The following is a 19,489-nucleotide window of genomic DNA, read 5'->3' as shown; positions in this document are numbered from 1 at the left end:
ATACCGACTGGCCAGGCACGTGTCCCCCTTCGACCTCCCACGGCTGGGAGCTTTCTGCTCTTGCACAGTACTGCTGCTACTACTGCTTAAGAAAGCCCCAGGTAAGTATAGAACCTGACCTGAGATAGCTTCTCTTTAAGGCCCCTTTCACACTTATCCTGTCAATCTGCTTTGTGGTCTGCCCCCATGCCGCTCACCCATCGCAATGGCCATTAGTCTCAATGAGACTATTCACACTGCCTGCGGAGCGACGCAATGCAGCTGAAGTAGCTAAATTGACGCTAGGCAGGATTTTCCAGCAAAGGAAGTCTATGGAGACTAATGGCAACATGGTAAGTACCCCCGCCTAAAGGAAGATCTCATCAATGGAATGGCGAGAGCTGGGTGAGTAACCTCTTATTTACACTGAGCTCAGGGTTCTGCATAGGGAAGGAGGGAGGAAGGCACTAGGGGAGGGGAGTGACACGCCTTTCCATCATCATGCACCTGTGGGCATGAGCCTACAGTGCCTTATGGTAAATCCGGCTCTGATTCTCCCACTTTTCATGTACATAATTAATAAGAAAAAGATCTTGCGTCAGAGTTGTTTTATATGCAGTTTATTAGACAACAGCACAGGTAGTTCAAAAGTAAAAAAAATGCTGAGAAAGCCTGACAGTGCTTTCCAAACTGAGCATCCGTTATAAAGAACAGTACGGTGACATATAAGCATCAGTGACACAAGACAACGTGGAAAGCCGAGGAGGCCAATAATATACTAATACTTGCATGCAAATTTCATGCAAATTGTATGCAGCTTGGAACTGGGCCAATCAGATTCACTGCTAGCTGAATCTGATTGGGCCATGTCCAGGCTGAGACAAGCTGCATGGAATCTGAATGCAAATCATGATTATTGGCATCTCAATGACCATCTCCAGTGTAAAGATACTGATCGTTTTGTTCCTTTCTTTTACTATCCAGCAAAGAGTCAAGTATTTATTAAAGTGAACCTGAACTCTTACACAGGACAGAAGAAAAACGTAGAGTAATGCACCCTGTATGTATTTAGAGAGTTTAGCCCGTCTAATCCCCCCTCATATGTGATTAATCACAAGTGTAATTTGATCTTTCAGCTGTGTCAGATGGCTGCCTCGGCAGAACATCTAATTTGTAAGCACGGGCTGTTAACCCTATGTCTGCTTCCATTAAAGCAGGAAGTCGACACACTGCCGATTTGTTTCAGGATTTGAATCAGCTGTAAGAAATAAATGTTTTTCTTTAAAGTTATTATGCTGTTGCTTATATTTTAGAGCAGAAAGGAAGCTCTGAGTTCAGGTCCGCTTTAAAGAAGAGATTTGCTCAGGATAACACACAGCTTATGATGTTACAGTTTGGATGTGAAGTGCACTGTTCAAATAAGGAGGGGGTAATGCTTATTTTCCACTCTACAAACTGCTCCATAATTGTAGAATTCATTACAAAAATTCTCAATACAGGTTTTTTTTACATGAACTGGTGGTACACCTTCGCCAGGCTTCAGACACTCTTCATCAAGTGTATCAAACACGGCAGTAAAAAAGCTGTCAGACCATCGCAAACAACAGTAGATTTATCACTTTATTTTTTCTGTCTCACAAAGTCTGCTCATTCTAAGTTTAGTCTATTATTTCAATGAGGAGGTGGTGTGGACCTCTGTTATTTTCTGCTGGTGATCAGCCACACTGACAAGCCCATTTTTTTTACCTGGGGGGGCATTCTGGAGGTATTGCAGACACATAGTAGTGACTGCAGTTCTTAGTAAACCATGCAGTAGGGCGACATATTTGTCACTTCTTAAACCTCCATCCCCCTTGGGCTAAATAGACCCATGCAGACTATAGTTGCCTACAGCTTGACTGGCGATGGAGTTAAAGTTCATCAATGTTTAGACTATAATGGTGGTTAGAGGAGGAATACGCTAACTAAATGAGCAGCACGATGAAAGTACTTTATTCAGTGACAGGACAGGCCAAGCAAGACATAAACTGTTTTATTTTTGTTTTGAGTTCCCAAAAAAGTGTAAACCATGTTTAATTGTGGCAGTTACCATATATTTTTGCGAAGTGTTATGGCTTCAAGGTGCTGGTTAGACGTGAAAGGAGTGAAGTAGCTGGATTAATAGACAGAGAAATGAAAATGTTTCGAGATGTTTGGCTAAAGCTGTGTTTAATATGCTGTTCGGGATGAACTGGAAGATGTTTTGGAGATGATTGTCATGCCTTGCCTGCTTCCTGAGCTAAAGCTGCTCCCACCAGCACCAAAGTCTCCTCCACCTCCTCCACCTCCTACTGAATATCCACCGCTATATCCACCACCACCTCCTCCAGCTCCAAAGTCAGCTCCGCCTCCATATCCGCCACCTCCAGCTCCGTATCCTCCTTGTCCATATCCACCTCCTCCTGATCCATATCCACCTCCTGATCCATATCCACCTCCTGATGCTCCTCCTCCAAATCCTCCTCCTCCTCCTCCTGCTCCAAATCCTCCTCCTCCTCCTCCTGCTCCAAATCCTCCTCCTGCTCCAAATCCGCCACCACCAGCTCCTCCTCCTCCTCCAATATTGTACGAAGTGGAGCCGCTCACTACAGCTGCAGAGAAAGTTGCATGCATTATAAACAGTATTGTCTTGCTTTCAAATTCATAACATGTTTACAAAAAATGTTTTGTATACTTACAGATGTTAACAGGATTTGTGATTTCCCCAGACATTCTGTAACATGATAGTAAACAAAAAAATGTGTTACTTATAGCACTTAAAACAAGAACACAGCTAATTAGAAATGCTTATTTTTCATTTAACCACTTGAGGACCACAGTGGTAACCCCCCCCCCCCCCCCCCCAAAGACCAGGCTATTTTTTTCAAAATTGGCCACTGCAGCTTTAAGGCCAAGCTGCAGGACCGCACAACACAGCACACAAGTGATCCCCCCCCCCCCATTTTCTCCCCCGGATGTTTGTTTATTTATTTATTTTTGTTTGTTTGTCTTTTTTTTTTTACATTTCATAGATTTTTTTATTATGTATTTGTTCCCCCCTCCCTCCCCCCCCTGCCAGCCAATCAGCGTGATCGGCTGCCATAGGCTTCAACCTATGAAAGCCGATTACCTTCGGGTGTCCCAGGGGGACAGCCGGGTCACACGGCTGTCCCCAGTACACATGGCTGTCCCCAGTACAGCGCTGCTGCTGATTGCAGCGCTTACATGTAATTAGACAGCGGTTTCGCCGTCTAACGGTCTTCCGAGCGGCGATCGCCACTCAGAGACTGAAGGCGGGGTGGAGCTCCCCAGCTCCCCCCCCCCCCGAGCAGGAGATGCACGCGCAATCTGTGCACGATTTACTGCAAACTGCCCCAGGACTTGTCGCCAATAGGTGTTAGGTGGTCCTGGGGCTGCCGCCGCGGTCACGTCCATGGCTGATATTGTTATGAAATCCCTCCCACAGGGAACTGTGAGGACCATGGTCCTGGCAGTTGCCTGTCTGTGAACCTGGTTGCATTGTGGGAAATAGCTGTTTACAACTGTTTCCAACTGCCAAAAAAGCAAGCAGCAGCTACTTTCAGTGACATCACCTGCCAGCAGTAAAAATGTCACCATGTGATAAAGGTCAGAATGTAAGTCAGGGAGAGGAAATATTTTAAAATGGGCAAACACTGACTAAATAATTTATACATAATTATTGTAAAAATGAAGCACTTTTTTATTACATTGTTCAGCTCTTCTTTATTTTTGTGGCCTCAGTAAAGACCACCATACCTACCAAGCTAATGCCAGTCATTATAAAGTAAACTCTTTGAATCAGGGCCGGGTTTTGTACTTTTTACCGCCCAAGGCCAACTATACTTATTATATTGTTGTTATCTCTATGTGCCCGAGAATTCTACTTACTTTCCATCATTGGAAGTCACAGACAATAACCATTTCAGCAATACGCGTATAGATTATAAGTTATGTTTTCCTTAAGAACGTTTATGTTTGCCATCTCGTTAATGATGGACCCATTGAGTCACCATGAGAGTTAGGCTGAAGTATACCTGCAGGATAGAGCTTACAGGGCTCGCAGGGACAACACAAGTACAGGACAGAGAGTTCAAAGGTTAAAGCTGTCCTTGTAGATAGGGATGGCTGCATAGAACAGCTTTACTGCCCCTCACTGAGCCGCCCCCAAATTTCTGGTGCCCTAGGCCATGGCCTATGTGGCCTTGCCAGAAATCCGGCCCTGCTTTGAATACTGGGACATATTGAAGAAGCTATAATGTGCCTATAGATCTTATCTTAATAGACTGATAAGACTAAAGAGGGTAAAATGTTTATCTACATAGTTATGCCTGTGAAGAGTTTTGTGGAGTAAAGGTGTACACACAGGCACTGTGATTGTTGCCTGCAGAGATTTGAACTAAATCCCTTGGGCAACAGTTTGAGACAAAGTGACTGGAGCCTAGCGACACACTTTGTTGCCTGCAGAGATTAGAACTAAATCCCTTGGGCAACAGTGTGAGACCAAGTGACTGGAGCCTAGCGACACACTTTGTTGCCTGCGGAGATTAGAACTAAATCCCTTGGGCAACAGTGTGAGACCAAGTGACTGGAGCCTAGCGACACACTTTGTTGCTATTGAGGGGGGGGGGGGGGGGGAGTGACCATATAATGGAACAGCTTCCAGCAGAACTGGTAAGTAGGGGAACAATGCGCTTGGCCGAGACAATCCAGCTTTTAGTGACGCATTGGACTGGCCTTACTCATGCTAGGTCCTCTGCAGAGACAGCTCTGACTGGCCACCTTGGCCAAGAACACTCTAGCATGTGTACTATTTGTGTAAATACAGTATGTAGCGTTGAAGTTTGTGTTCATTCAACCGAAGTTATCATCTGTTTTACAAACCTAAGTTTACTTAATCATGAGAGGAAAATGGTAAACTGTCACATTTGTGTGGACTGGTATTGTATATCGTAAGTCAAAGTTAAACATGAGCAAAGAACACACACATATTATTTTATCCTGAGACATTAGTCAAGGTGACAAGCCCAATGCAGGGGTTTATGTGCCATTCTTCTGCAGGCATACTTTACATACTGGAGATTCCACCACTCTCTCACTGCCAAAACTACCAAAACTATCACACAGGCAACAGACATAAGCTAGCAGTCAGTAGGAAGTTGTGGCTTTAATATAGAGAGCAGTAGTCCCTTCCCTATGCTACTCATGTCATAGCAGCGGGTTGGGTTTAGAGTGAGGGAGATGGAGGAAGAACCAGCAAAAGTTAATTGTTAAACTACTGTGGTAAAATAGTGCAAATTTTAACAACTCCTACAGTTTAAAACTCCTTTCTAAACAGATGGCAAAAATGTTTTCCTCCATATGCAGATTATGCCCCCTTACCCTTCATACAATCCTAGGGACAAAAAACTGATCTGTCAAACTTTTGTATTAGACTCTGATGTATTTATACATGTTAATCAGTTCACCCCTTTTCCATGTTTTTTCACGCTAAATAAACTCAGTTTGTCCAACCTTTCTTGTTAAATGAGACCTTCCACCCCAATGATTAATTTAGTTACCCATCTTTGTCTTTGTTCCTGTTTTAGTATGTTAATGTCATTTCTATAGTGTGGTGCCCAAAACTGTATCCCATATTCCAGATGTGGCCTTACAAGTGATGTATACAGGGAGAGTAATATACTAGCATTTTGTGATTTTATTACCTGCTTTATGCATCCCAGAATTTTATATGCTTTAGCTGCTGCTGCTTGGCATTGAATACGGTTGTTTCGCTTGTTATCAACCAGTATTCTCAAGTCCGTCTCCAAGTGTGATGTTCCCAACTGTAAGCCATTTATCTTATGTGTTCTCTAGATAGCTGTTAGCTTGCAAAGGCAGGGACCTCCTCCTAGTGCTGCTGATTCTGATGTAATTTATCATATGAGCATGCACCAGTATTGGTGATGTCTTAAACCACACATCAACAATATTTGAAATTGTATTTGTATTGCTGGATGTCTTCATTGTAAATGTATAGTATACATGCTCCCAACTATTAGTTTTGTACTATGTAAACCACTACAGAAGATGTTGGTGCTATGTAAATAAAAATAATATGTTGCTCTACCATTGGCACGTCCAAGGTGCATGACCTTACAGTTATCTACATTAAATGTTATCTGCCATCTGTCTGCCCATATAGCATAGCATATAGTTGAGATCCTGTTGTAAAGTGTCACTATCCTGCTTAGAGTTTATAATTCTGCATAATTTTTTATCATCTGAAGATATGGCAACAGTACTCTGTAGTCCATCAGCTAGATCATTAATGAATAGATTGAAAAGGATCGGACCTAGTTCTGACCCTTGTGGGACCTTACTGCTAACAAGTTCCCAATGTGAATATGACCCATTTCCTCTTTCACTCTTTGCCTTCTGTCCCTTAACCAGTTCTATATCCACATACACACATTTCCTCCTAGTCCCTGTATCCTCAGCTTCTGCACCAGTCTATTGCATGGAATAGCATCAAAAGCATTTGCAAAGTTCACGTACACTACATCTATAGCTTTCCCAAGATCTAAATGTGCATTCACCACTTCATAAAAGCTGAGCATGTTGGTTAGACAAGACCTGTCTTTAGTAACCCATGCTGGTGACCTGAAATGAGACCATTCTGTGTTATGAAATGTTGTATAGCGTCTCTTAGAATACCTTCAGTTTACACAAAAACTGATGTTAGGCTTGCAGGTCTGTAATTTACCGCCTCTGATCTTTTTCCCTTCTTAAATAAAATAAAACATTAGCTTTATTAATTAGCATGAATCAACAAATCTCCTGTCATCACCAGTCTAAGAGGTGATATACATAGTTCCGGCACACTGACGGAGGTCTGTGACCATTACCTGCACTCCTCTCCTTCCAGCATTGTTCTGTACGTGGCTATCTCAATATCCAAGGCCAGTTTGACATTCATGAGCTCCTGGTATTCACGCAGCTGCTTGGCAAGGTCTTCCTTGGCCTTCTTAAGTGCGGCATTGAGGTCCTCCAGCTTTTTCTGGGCATCTTTTATTGCAAGTTCACCTCTCTCTTCAGCCTCATTGATAGAAGTCTGCAGACTGGCACACTAGATTAAACCAAAGCTTTCATTAAAATCTTCAGCATGTCATAAGTATACATACACATAGGAACAACTCTAAGAAAGAAAATATTTTAGATTTAGATAGCTTGGAAATGGACAAATGGAAGAAGGTACATTACTTTTCTCCACTGCCCTGCAGCAAATATAGACAAATCTAGTCATGCTGATTGGATAAACCAGCAGCACAAAGGCAAGTCATCATTTGGCCTTTACTCCAATTAGGAAGCTTACTGTACAAGAGTGGTAGTCTTTACAAGCTTTAAAGTCTGGGCCTAAACAAAACTCAAAATAGAAAAAGCACATATGTTGTTGTCAGCATTGTTAGTTGACTTTTTTTTATAAAGTTTAAAAAAAATCATCCTGGTTTCCACAGCCGAGCTATTAACGGGTCTACTCCTCCCGGCTGATGACACCAGTATTCACGTCTGCTGAGTTAATTACAGTGGTAATAGATAAGCTGTTCTTACATTGCAAAATATGATGGGTACTACTACTGAGTATCTGGAGAGCAGTGGATGGTTGCTTGTGAGCCAGAGCTTAGCACCTCCCATCAGAAACCAATGTTGTATGCAGCTCTGCCCCATGCCCATCCTAAAGCTGGCTGTTAAAGTGAAATGAAACCCAGCATTTCTTGTTTGCTCTAAAATATTATTTACAGCATATTATATACTACCACCATTGTTTTTTTTACTAGAACAGCATTCAAAGGGTTAAAGGGAACCAGAGAGGATGAACTATACATACCTGGGGCTTCCTCCAGCCCCATACGCCTGGATCGCTCCCACGCCGCCGTCCTCTGCTGCCTGGATCCACCGCCACCGGGTCCCGTCATTGCCGCAAGTCGGCCAGTCGGCCGGCGGACGCGGCCAATTCTCCGCATCACAGGGTGCTCTCTCCATACAGATACGCATGTGGCTGCCTACTGCGCAGCCGCATGCGTACATGTATGCTGGGAGCCCCTGTGATGTGGACAATTGGCCGCGTCCGCCGGAAGTGACGGGCCCGGTACCGGCAGATCCAGGAAGCTGAGGACGGCGGCGTGGGAGCGATCCAGGCTTATGGGGCTGGAGGAAGCCCCAGGTATGTATAAAAGCTTTGCCTTTTTTTACCCCTCGTTCCTCTCTGGTTCCCTTTAACACAGGACTTACAAGTTCCCTGCCGGGAAAGCTGGACGCATCCGAACTGCAGATAATGTTATCTTGTGTTTACTTAATTGTATCAAGTGAGGAATGTGACACAATCTCTGACTGTGCAGACTCTCCTGAACACAGAAAGACACTCAGAAAGCATTTCTGCCTAAAGGGACTCTGAGCACCTCTCATGGGCATGCCTTTAAGTCAGACGAATTCTAACAAAGTTGTGCTATGACCCCTCTGGAGGAGCCTCTTGCAATGGCCATGCGTGTCACTTCCTCTTCCTGCTTCATTCAGTGTTGCACTTCTCTAACAGAGACAGGGGTGACCCGGAAGTTATAACATAACCAAGATGGCAGCCGGGATTTTTAAATTAAAATCAAACGAAAACGATTTGGTGTAGAATGGTGATTCATGTATCAGATGAAAGAGGAGAGCGCAAGCTACAGAAAGGTATGCATCTTTAAGTACTTTGCAGTACTAGGCGGAGTCCTAAAGGCATGCCCATGAGAGGTGCTCGGAGTCCCTTTAAATTAGAAGATGAATAAAGCAGTTATGGATAAAATGCAAAGGCAGCTCTCAGAGCAATAAAAGTGTACTTTGGGAACTTGTAATTGCTAAAGTAATAATAATACTAATGCACAAAAGCAAATATGCTAACCGTATGGCATATAAAAAGTAGGAAAACATGTTTTTATTGAATATTATGTCAGGGTTTTATACCGCTTTAATAGCTACACACAAATGCCATTATTTGAATAAAGAACATGAGAACTGTGATCATGTCACTAGATTCATAATAACAATATTATTTGAATGAACTGGATTAAATTGTGTTTTATGTGCATGAAATTCATCATTCACCACGGTTATTTTTTATTTATTTATTTTTATATTCAGGCTCACCTGTTTCTTCACATTCTCAATTTCAGACCTCAGCCTCTGGATCATTCGGTTCAGCTCGGCTATCTCGTTCTTACTGCTCTTCAGACTTGTGCCATGCTGGCCTGCAGTTTCTTGTAGCTGCTGGAGCTGTACAGTAACACATCAAATATATGCTTAGATATACCACACCTGCACCTCAGCAACAATACGCACACAATAATGATTGTCCAAGGGCTAGCTCACATGGATAACTCAACTATGTGGATGCCAAGAGGTTCAGCCATTCAGCTAATTGGGGTTGACTGCCACTTAGTAGCTGTTTACAGCCATCAAACAGGGACATCCATAGAAATGTTTACTGCTAACTGCTGACTGGCAGTTAACAACTGCATGGTTACTGTGCAGCTAAAAAAGCTTATGCATGTAATACCTGGTGGTGAGCAGTTGGCACTTAACCACAATTCCAATGACTCATGGAGACCTAAGAAGAGCCAAGCCACTTAGACCCCTTCCCCACTTGTGCACTGCTTGCAATGCACAAGTGCAGATCTCATTCATGTATAATAACCCCATGTTAGATTCCTGTATCCTATCACAACAATGCGTAAGTTAGAACATCAGTCTACGCACTTCTGTGGCCTTGCATATAGCACACGCTGTGTTTTGCTGAATGCAAGCATAGCAAAGCATACGTGTTGGTGGTGCCTTATAGTAAACTCTGTAAGCCACTCTGTGTATGTATAAGTGTACACATACCCCAGTCATGATCTGCTATGCCTGCCATTGGCTAGGGTCAGTTTCCTAAAGAGGGATTGTCAGCCACAAAATCAAATTCCATGTACCCACTGCACTGTGTTCAGTATGCAGCCTGGAACCTCATCCTGCATTGCAAGCACTCCAATCTATATAGAAATGTTTCTGCTGTAATAAAACTTATCTCAGTCAGACTGGCTCTATTTGGTACATTGCTGATGAGAAGGAAGCTTGTCATCTTCCCTCCCACATTCCTGCTCCTCACTGATTGGCTGAGGGCAGTTCAGTTTTCCTGGCATAGTATGGCTGATCCTGCTGCTTTAAGGTGAAACCAATGAAATCCACAAATATAGTTTCCAGGCTGGGAGTTCAAACCAGGACCCTATCACTGCAAAGAGAGTTTTCACCATTACACTACCTCCTATGATCTAGACAAGTGTTCTAAACTTTTGCCGTTTATTAGCAATCACTTTTAAATAAGTCGAGCACTGTTTTTTGGGATCTCATGAGCTTTTCAGCATTTCCAACCACAAAGAACCTTAATAAGTTAGGCCTTGTGAAACAGCACAGATTGTCAAAGACAAGACAATCATCAATTGTTCTCAAAATAAGAACGCTGACAATTGTACCATAGCATGCTCTACAGCACAGGTCTTCATCTTCGAGGGCCATATCCATGCCAGTGTTTAGAATGAACTGAAAATTCAGAAATGTGTTCTATTTGATGAACAACACATTTCCTGATTCAGTTCCATCAATTAATTTGGGGTGCATATGATTTCGGCGCCGCTCAGTTCGGCGCAGTGAGAGCGAATCACGGCTCTCACCGCTTCCGCTAAACTCCAAGGCGGCGTTAAAGACTATTCCCCCTCCGAGGTGTGACAACTCGGAGGGAGATGTAATTTAGGGTCTGACAGCCGAATTACCGATACGCGCCCCGCGCAGTATAGCTTTGCTGCTATGGGGCGCCCAGTTTCGGCACTCGGCTTTGAGCTGTGCCAAAGAGGACTGGAGTTCGATGTCCCCGCTCTACAGCTTTGGGCAGAATTCAGAGATAATATTACTGCTATGGTGGTGTGATGAGACCACCGCCTTTCCTCTACAATCCTTCATACACAGTGTGTATTGTGCATGCATGCAATGTAAATAAATCTGTGACTAGCTTTACATTCATGTTACAGTAAACCAGCTTCTCTGATTCTTTGTCTGTTTACCTTCATGGCATACGCACTCTCAGCCTCTGCTTTGGATCTTTGGGCAATTTCATCGTATTGAGCCTTAACTTCATTAATAAGCCCATGTAGATCTAGGCTTCGGTTGTTGTCCATGGACAGAATGACGGAGGTATCCTCCAGCTGGCCTTGAAGGTCTCGCATTTCCTACAATTTAAGCAAAACAGAATATAAAATGTTAGTTTAATCACCCAAATTAATTTTACATGTTAAAAATCCATCAGTTGAGACAAATATGCAACTGTATAAACGTTGATATATAACAAGAACGAGGAATGACGCAGTCAAACATCTTATTTGAGGTACTTTACCTTGGTCCTCCTGATACGCTGAACTGTGAATTGAGTTTTCTTTGAATAAATATTACTCTTCTCACCTTACTTTCAGTATTTTTTTCTCACTTTTTGCTGAATTTTCTTTTTTGTTATTCATTTTTTTCTCCTAAGTACCACTACTGGCACACTCAACGCTCACAGGCACACATTGACGCTCACAGGCACGCGTGTGTACAGTACATTTAGGAGGGATACTGGAATGCAGGTCACCATCTAGCCAGAGCAATGCCCAGTGTAATGTATAAGGAAATATGCACACTCATGCACAGTTTCCCTATTCCCTTCAAATAATCTGATACTGCTCTCCTAGGGTTTAGGGTGAACTCGGCACCATTAAAGGGAGGCCTCTTCTAATATAGGTCTAAATTCAGGAAATTATCATTATTGAGAGTTCAGTATGTTCAATAAAAATTTAGTGAAAAGAAAAAAGGGAGAAAAAAGGAGGTGGCGTTCATTGTTGCAGATCTACAGAAAAGCACAATGGGAGGAGTTGGCAAATCACCCATAGATAAAGCCAGCACTGAACTAGACTTTCTTATGTAATGTAGTGTAAAGTCACTTTAAATTCCATCATTAATTTTTTCTGACTTTTTCCATGTATAAAAATCTACTGAGAGCCCAGCAGTTGCCAAGCCTTAATGTCTTGGGTCATGTGGGGTCTTTTGAGTGTGATTCTTTTGGGGATGACTGCTTTCCTTGGTGAAGAGTCTATTTGTTGAGCAGCATTCTTTTGCCAATTAAGTTAACTTTTTTAGATGTGCACCATAGCTGCTTTGACACTATTATATTGACTTTTTTAATGTAACTAGGGCATATTTTTGGAGAAGGGCTTATATTTCAAGTATCCTCAAAAAGGTTATATATATATATATATATATATATAAGCATCTCTGTCTCAGAATTCTTCCCAGGAGACAAAGCCCTGCCCCTTCCGTGACTCTGCAAAAGTTATTGGTGTTCTAGGCACCTGACATGTGACACAGAACCACCACAAAATCCTCCTTAACAGCTGAAAATGGCAAGAAGAGGAAGTCAAAGCAGTCACATGACCAAAACTGCAAAAACATATGTGAGGTTTTTTTTTTTTATTATTTAATGTATGCATTGTTGATCAGCAATAGGAGAGATCGGAGTAAACAGGGATGGAGCTATATCTCCCCAGAGTTCTCCTTTAATTATAATCACAATTAATCCCCAGAACTTGGATTATATTTATAAATAGTGTATAATTGGTAACCCTAAATTTGTACTCCACTACTTCAGTGGAAGCAATTGATCACGAGAACTGAAAGAACATGTACACGTGGGGAATCTAATGTAAACGTGCCCCAGTATAAATCATCTAACATTACTCATTATTTTATCTTTGCAATACACCACATTAGGACACATAACAATGATCACCAACTGTTTAGGTCTAAACTGGGTGTAGCACTTTCTCAGACAAGTAGGTGATTAGTCAGCTAGTCTTGTATAATCATCTAGTAGGTCAGCTCTAACTGGGTATGGCATTGAGCGTTCAGCTGCTACACAGAGAAAGTTGAATAACTGTACCATGTCGTAGAGGGTTCTCAGGAAATTGATCTCATCGGTTAAGGCATCTACTTTCGCTTCCAGTTCCACTTTGTTCATATAAGCAGCATCTACATCCTAGAGAAGGGACAGTTTATTACGGTATAGTGATCATTTACACATACATTCTAAGCATTATGTTCATGTGTACAGCACTAATAGGCAGGGGCGTAACAAGGTCCCACCGGGCCCCCCTGCAGAAATACTGAGCGGGGCCTGGGGCCCGCTTAGGGCCGTTTTGGGGGGCTGGAGGGGTCGCAGCATGAGGGGAAAGCCATGCTGCACTTTGGTGGGGAGGGGGGACGGTGCCCCCCCTCCCTCACCTCGGGCTCTCCCCTCTGCGCTTCCCTCCAGCGTTGAATAGTTTGTGTATGCAGGCGGTGGGCAGCAGCAGATACATACCTTCCATGCGCTCCAGCGCGGATGTTTCTCCCTCTAGTGTCTGACGCAACTTCCTGTATAAACAGGAAGTCGCGTCAGAGGCTAGAGAGAGGAACGTCCACGCTGGAGCACACAGAAGGTATGTATCTGCTGCTGCCCGCCGCCTGCATACACAAACTATTCAACGCTGGAGGGGAGCGCAGAGGGGAGAGCCCGAGGTGAGGGGGGGGGGGGGGGGGACCATCCAGGCCCTATTGTTACGCCAGTGTTTATTCGGAATCAATTCTTTCCTCCAAAAGACAATTTTACTTTTGGCATCGCTCACCTTTTTCAGTATTACAAATTCATTCTCTGCTGTGGTGCGTTTGTTTATTTCATCTTCATATCTAGGAAAAACAACAAAAATGATAAACAAAATATTACATATATTGTGACATCTTTAAATAACTTCCAATATATTTGAATTTGAAATTGTGACAAGCAATAAATAAATAAATAAAAATCCTAAAATAATTAGCCCCACCCAGGAATCAGAAGTTCAGAAGCAAATCACAACTTGTAGCAGCTGATCCAGTTAATCATCAGCAGTGGTATTAATGAATGATTTGCTAGCTTCTTCTTCTCTTTCCTGGGATAATTTTTTGCTCATCAATAGATCTCAATCTGCATTATGATGAGGGACAAAGTGTTGTGAAAGCAATAAATAAATGGTATTCTTGTGATTTTGTGCACAAAATAATGCAAAACAGAAAGTTAAAATGAAAGCAAAACTTTAAAGTCCAACTAAACCCAATAGCAAACAATGCAAAATATAATAGCAATATAATTAAAATGTAAATAGAAATGGTGTATACAATCAGTGTGTTGGACAAAATACTTGTTTCCTGAGCCAGATATGTCAACTAAACCCCAATACAGCTTACTTATGCCCTCACCTGGCTGCAGCTGATAGGTCATGTGACACCCAAAAGTGAGAAAAAAACAATAGATGCCAGACAACATTTTTCTAGCATCCTTGCCTTGGAGTAATAAAGATGTATCCTATATCTGTGCTCACATAGCCCTACTCAGGCTCTATGTGTGGTTATGTACACAGGACATTTTTGCACATGAAAACAGTAACTATAGAATCCCGACGCCTAGAAATCCTTTAGCCCCCTTGCAAAATACCCCTCCCTTTGTTGAAAGCCATGTAGTCTGGCACTGGCTCAGGGGTAGGGTTATGTACTCTGTGACTCCTCCTTCCAGCTACCCAACTTGCATGGTTGCTATATTAGGAATAATGGCTGTTAAGGGGAAGTGGGGAGGGGCATGATTTCTTAACTTTTTTTGTGCCCCATATTGTACATGCTGCACATGTGCACCTGTATGCTGTATAAGAAAATAATTCACCAGGCCCCACACTGAATGGCTATAGCACATGCACTATTCCCTATTATTTTCAATGAAGCCAACTGCTGCTCCTGCTGATAGTCCAAAAGCCACATGAGCCTGTGGCTCACTGCACATCATAGCAGCATCATAGACCAGATAGGATGTGATCACATTAAACCCAGTCACCAGGTCCTCAGCCTTACATTAAGCCAAAGGATAACGGTTTGCTGCCCTTTGGCTTAGTGAGTTACTAATGCAGAACATTATGCACATCAGGTGTTCTCACACCACTGCTGCATGCTAGTTGCAGGTGTGTCACTCAAACTAATAAAGCCAAAGATTATTATCAAAGACAAGCAGTGAGTAGTTTTTTTTTTTTCGTTTTTTTTTTTTTTTTAAGAAGTTAAAGTGAACCTCTGGACTAAAAATCTACTCAGCAGAACTGAAAAGGCTTGGTGTTTCTTTAACAGTTTCACAGCATCAGAACTTTGTTTTTCTTACCAAAGCATAATTTTTAGCTGCATTTTTAACTAAGCTCCACCCATCAAAGAAAAAAAGCCCAGGCTTTTTTCCCCTGATGCTGTGCAGAGCATGATGGGATTTCCTATGTTGTTTTTCACGTTGCCTAGCAACTGGGAGAGGTGCTCAGGATACAGGACAGTTGGAACTGTGTCTCATGCTCCCTGTCACCTCCTTTCAACCAAAAAGATGGCTGCCATCATGAAATCAAACATTTGCCTGTTCTTTTAAAACAGTGTGGGTAAGAGATTATATTACCTATCTATTTTAATTAACATAACTTAATGACAGTATGTTTGTTTAGGCTGGAGTTCCTCTTTAAGGTGGACACCTATATATTTCATTATATAAATGTTGTTACTCTATCATGCAGTGAAAGACCCAAAGTCATTGTTTAAAGTACAACTGTAATTATAGGCTGCTACTACTGATTTTTAGTATAGTGGTTTTCTAGTTCTTAAGCTGATGCCCTGCTTTTAATTTTCTCTATAAAATAAAATAACGCTCATGGAACAAATATTCAGATCAGGTGCTCTGACTTTCCTAATCTTTGTACATAGCCAAGATGTTATATCAATAGGTGAGCCAGGAAACCACCAAGTTATCAATTGATGGTATATTTCATAGAAAAAAATCCCAGCATATTCAAAGCATTTTTTGCAGAATGGAGAAGAGCGAGAGGTTTGTATTGCTGCCTTGCATATTCTGTCCCCAGAATAAACAGAATTTATCCTTCCATAAAGGTCCAAGGGACAGGAAATAAAGACAATAGGTCCAAATGGGATGCAGACAGCAATAAACACTCATAAGAAGAATGAAGCCTTTTCCATTCTATTCAAATGGCCACTGCAAGCACAAATTTTCTTAGGACTGTGTAAATCTTCAGTTTACGTTTAAGCATACATAAACCTATTAATTAGCTAATTTCAAATAAAACACGTTAAAATATTCTGTCCTATATCATAGACTTTCATTGCTACAAGCTACAATTGTCTCTGAGAGTTCAGGCTGTGCCTGACTACTTGCAGTTCAAACGGTGAATGATGCAATCCAAATAGCAGTAGGAGCCCCACCCACCCATCCTGAAACTAACACACAGCCAAGTTTTTGGGCCATGTACTTAAGATTTTAAAACAAGACTTTCAACAGTAGACATCCTCTTGCACACAAAAGAGAAGCATTTGAGCACCTTGGTACTTAAAGGGACACTGTAGGGTGGTCAGGAGAAAATGAGTTGAAGTTACCCGGCGCTTCTAATGGTCCCGCGCAGACATCCTGTGCCGCGCAGCCACTCACCGATGCTCCGGCCCCGCCTCCTGTTCACTTCTGGAATTTCAGACTTTAAAGTCTGAAAACCACTGCTCCTGCATTGCCATGTCCTCAATCCCGCTGGTGTCACCAGGAGCGTACTGCTGAGACACAGACCATACTGGGCCTGCGCAGTACGCTCCTGGTGACATCAGCGGGATCGAGGACACGGCAACGCAGGCGCAGTAGTTTTCAGACTTTAAAGTCTGAAAGTCCAGAAGTGAACCGGAGGCGGGGCCGGAGCATCGGTGAGTGGCTGCATGGGCACAGGATGTCTGCGGGGGACCATTAGAAGCCCTGGGTCAGTTCAACTCATTTCCCCCTGACCCCCCTACAGTGTCCCTTTAAGATAAATGTGTGATCAGTTTATTATCAGTTTGTACTTCTCAGGCATAAAGCGGACCCAAACCAAACATTTTTTTAATTCAAAATATTTAGTTGCACCACTCTGACACATACAAAAGATAAATAAACACTCCTTCAAGCCTATGAGCATTTCAGTGCATGCTTTTCACCCTTCTCTTTCCATAACTAGGGCCATATAGGTGGCAGCCATTAGCAATTCCTCCTTTGATGGACACCACCTACTGTACCAGTTTTCCGGATTCTTTCCCAGCAATATGAAAGAAAGGGAGTTGTTTCTCCAATAAATGTAAAATATTTTATATTTGTCATCATGCAACTGAAAAAAAGGCTGCTATTTTTTATTATAATTTAGAAAATAGATTTTATTTCTGAAATCTTGTATTTTTAATTTGGGTCCACTTTAAGATCAAATGATCATTCCTCACTTCGTCTTACAGGTTGTGTAGGGTGACCATTTACTAGCTAATCAGAAAAATACCATTTAAAAACCTGATAAACTGATCACATATTTCTCTATAATTTCTCTTTGCTGGAGAAAACTAGTAGATGCAGGAAGACCTACTGAAAACGATGAAAAAGTTCCATCACATACAGTCATATCAAAGATTTACAAAGTGAAAGTCCTTGCAGATTTCTAATCATTTTAAAGTACCCATATTGATATAAACTGAAAGTTTATTTGACAAGTCTAGTTGTTGCAGTTATAATGGTACCAGCACCACAGACAAGGTTTTATCATCCATGTTCCTCTAAATTCAGGTTTCTTTGATCTGCTAGTATGTCAGCAGCCTGTGACCTAGATAACGATTTCTCTAACACTAACATGGCGCTTAGCCAAAATACAGATAACGGCACGGATAAACGCAACATAAAGTAATTTCTAATTCCAGTGTGTAAACCTTCTGCAATGAATGCATACCAAAAAAAACTAAAACAAAGTCAGAGTTATGGATTAAATATCATAGTTAAGGTGAACAAACATTTTTAAAAACCCTGTTCACAAATAGCACCTACAACAACCAAACCAGAAACAATAGATTTTAAAAACAGGAATCAAGCGTACTTGTTTTTGAAGTCTTCCACCATGTCTTGCATGTTCTTCAGTTCTGATTCCAGGCGACCTTTGTCATTGAGCAATCCGTCCAGTTGCCGCCTTAGGTTACTCATGTAAGCCTCAAAAAGAGGTTCAACGTTGTTTCTTTTTGTACCTCCTTTTTGACCCTGTTCCTGGAGGAAGTTCCATTTTGTCTTCAGGACCTGATTTTGCTGCTCCAAAAACCTGACCTATAAATTCAATATATAGTTAAAAACAATACTGTCAGCCTGACTAAAAGAAAAAACAGTTATTGGCAATTCACTTTATATGGAATTGTCACCTTATCAATGAAGGATGCAAATTTATTGTTGAGGGTCTTGATTTGCTCTCTTTCTTCTGTTCTGACTTTTGAGATGTTTGGATCAATTTCCAGGTTGAGTGGTGCTAGAAGACTCTGGTTAATGGTCACTTGTTGAATTCCACCAGGTGGGCAAACAGGAAAATTTGGGCCACCATCAGGAAAGCCACCTCCAAATCCACCAAATCCACCACCTCCCATTCCACCACCACCTCCCATTCCACCACCAAATCCTCCACCTCCACCACCTCCAATTCCACCCCCAAATCCTCCACCTAATCCACCGCCACCAAAACCTCCACCTATTCCACCACCACCAAATCCTCCTCCACCACTGCTTACACGAGTAGCAGTAACATTTGATATTTTTTTATGACCTCCAAGAGCAATTAGACTTCTGGAGGTCATGCCACCTCCTCCATGTGAGTAGCCTCCACCACCCCCAACCCCACATGCTCCTCCACCGCCAACTCCTCTAACAGAAACAGAACTGAAGCTACTCTTCATTCCACCCCCTCCACCACCCCCACCATAACCACCAATAGCACCTCCAACACTGGCAGTAGAAAAGCTCCCACCACCACCACCACCCACTACAGACCTACTGCCAAATCCCTGGCTCCTTCTCATTTTAGTAAATCTAAAGGGACAGATAAGTAGAAGAAATAAACAAGCTGACGGAGAGGAGTAGAATCCAGAGGGAAAGTGTCTGAGCCCCTCTGTTCTGAAACGTTGCTCTCTCACCTTTTATATCCTTTTATAAGTGGGCTTGGCTGCCTTGGGAATCAAAAGATCAATTTACTGTAATCATGGGCTTGGCAACTTTGGCATGCCTGGCAGCGCATCTTTTATTTAGCTGCTTAGTGGATTGATAAATTGGGACACACCTTTCAACGAAGCACACAAAAAATATGGTATGAGATATTACTTCACTTCAAGGCTTTGGGGTTATGAAATCTTTTTTATCTGCTAAATTAGTGAACATCTCAGGAAAGATCTCCAGGCTACTGTTTTTCTTCTTGTGTGGATCAGGCATAATTAAAATTGACATTCCATTTCTTCATATCATCCAATTTTATTCTCACCCCTGTGCCAAAAC

General features: G+C 42.2%; 1 protein-coding gene across 1 annotated transcript; it reads right to left on the bottom strand.

The window, feature by feature from the left end:
• Positions 1-583: 583 nt before the first annotated feature.
• LOC137545709 (keratin, type II cytoskeletal 5-like) lies at positions 584-19,124 on the bottom strand. Its single transcript, XM_068267243.1, has 9 exons — positions 18,373-19,124; positions 18,060-18,280; positions 13,755-13,815; positions 13,031-13,126; positions 11,124-11,288; positions 9,178-9,303; positions 6,903-7,123; positions 2,697-2,731; positions 584-2,609 (listed from the first exon to the last, which is right to left on the bottom strand). The coding sequence occupies exons 1-9, from the start codon at positions 19,018-19,020 to the stop codon at positions 2,188-2,190; spliced, it is 1,995 nt and encodes a 664-aa protein (XP_068123344.1). The 5' UTR covers positions 19,021-19,124; the 3' UTR covers positions 584-2,187.
• Between the last annotated feature and the right edge of the window lie 365 nt (positions 19,125-19,489).

The sequence above is a fragment of the Hyperolius riggenbachi genome, chromosome 2 (genome assembly GCF_040937935.1).
Source record: "Hyperolius riggenbachi isolate aHypRig1 chromosome 2, aHypRig1.pri, whole genome shotgun sequence".
Taxonomy (NCBI): Eukaryota; Metazoa; Chordata; class Amphibia; order Anura; family Hyperoliidae; genus Hyperolius; species Hyperolius riggenbachi.
Note: the sequence above shows the minus strand (reverse complement) of the source record. Positions and strands in the feature narration are given on the sequence as shown.

Excerpts from the sequence above, each read along its gene's own strand:
- LOC137545709 (XM_068267243.1), bottom strand. The coding sequence starts at position 19,020 with ATGAGAAGGAGCCAGGGATTTGGCAGTAGGTCTGTAGTGGGTGGTGGT. Across the intron at positions 18,281-18,372 it reads TTGCATCCTTCATTGATAAG|GTCAGGTTTTTGGAGCAGCA; the intron begins GTGACAATTCCA and ends TTGAATTTATAG. Across the intron at positions 13,127-13,754 it reads AATTTGTAATACTGAAAAAG|GATGTAGATGCTGCTTATAT; the intron begins GTGAGCGATGCC and ends TCCCTTCTCTAG.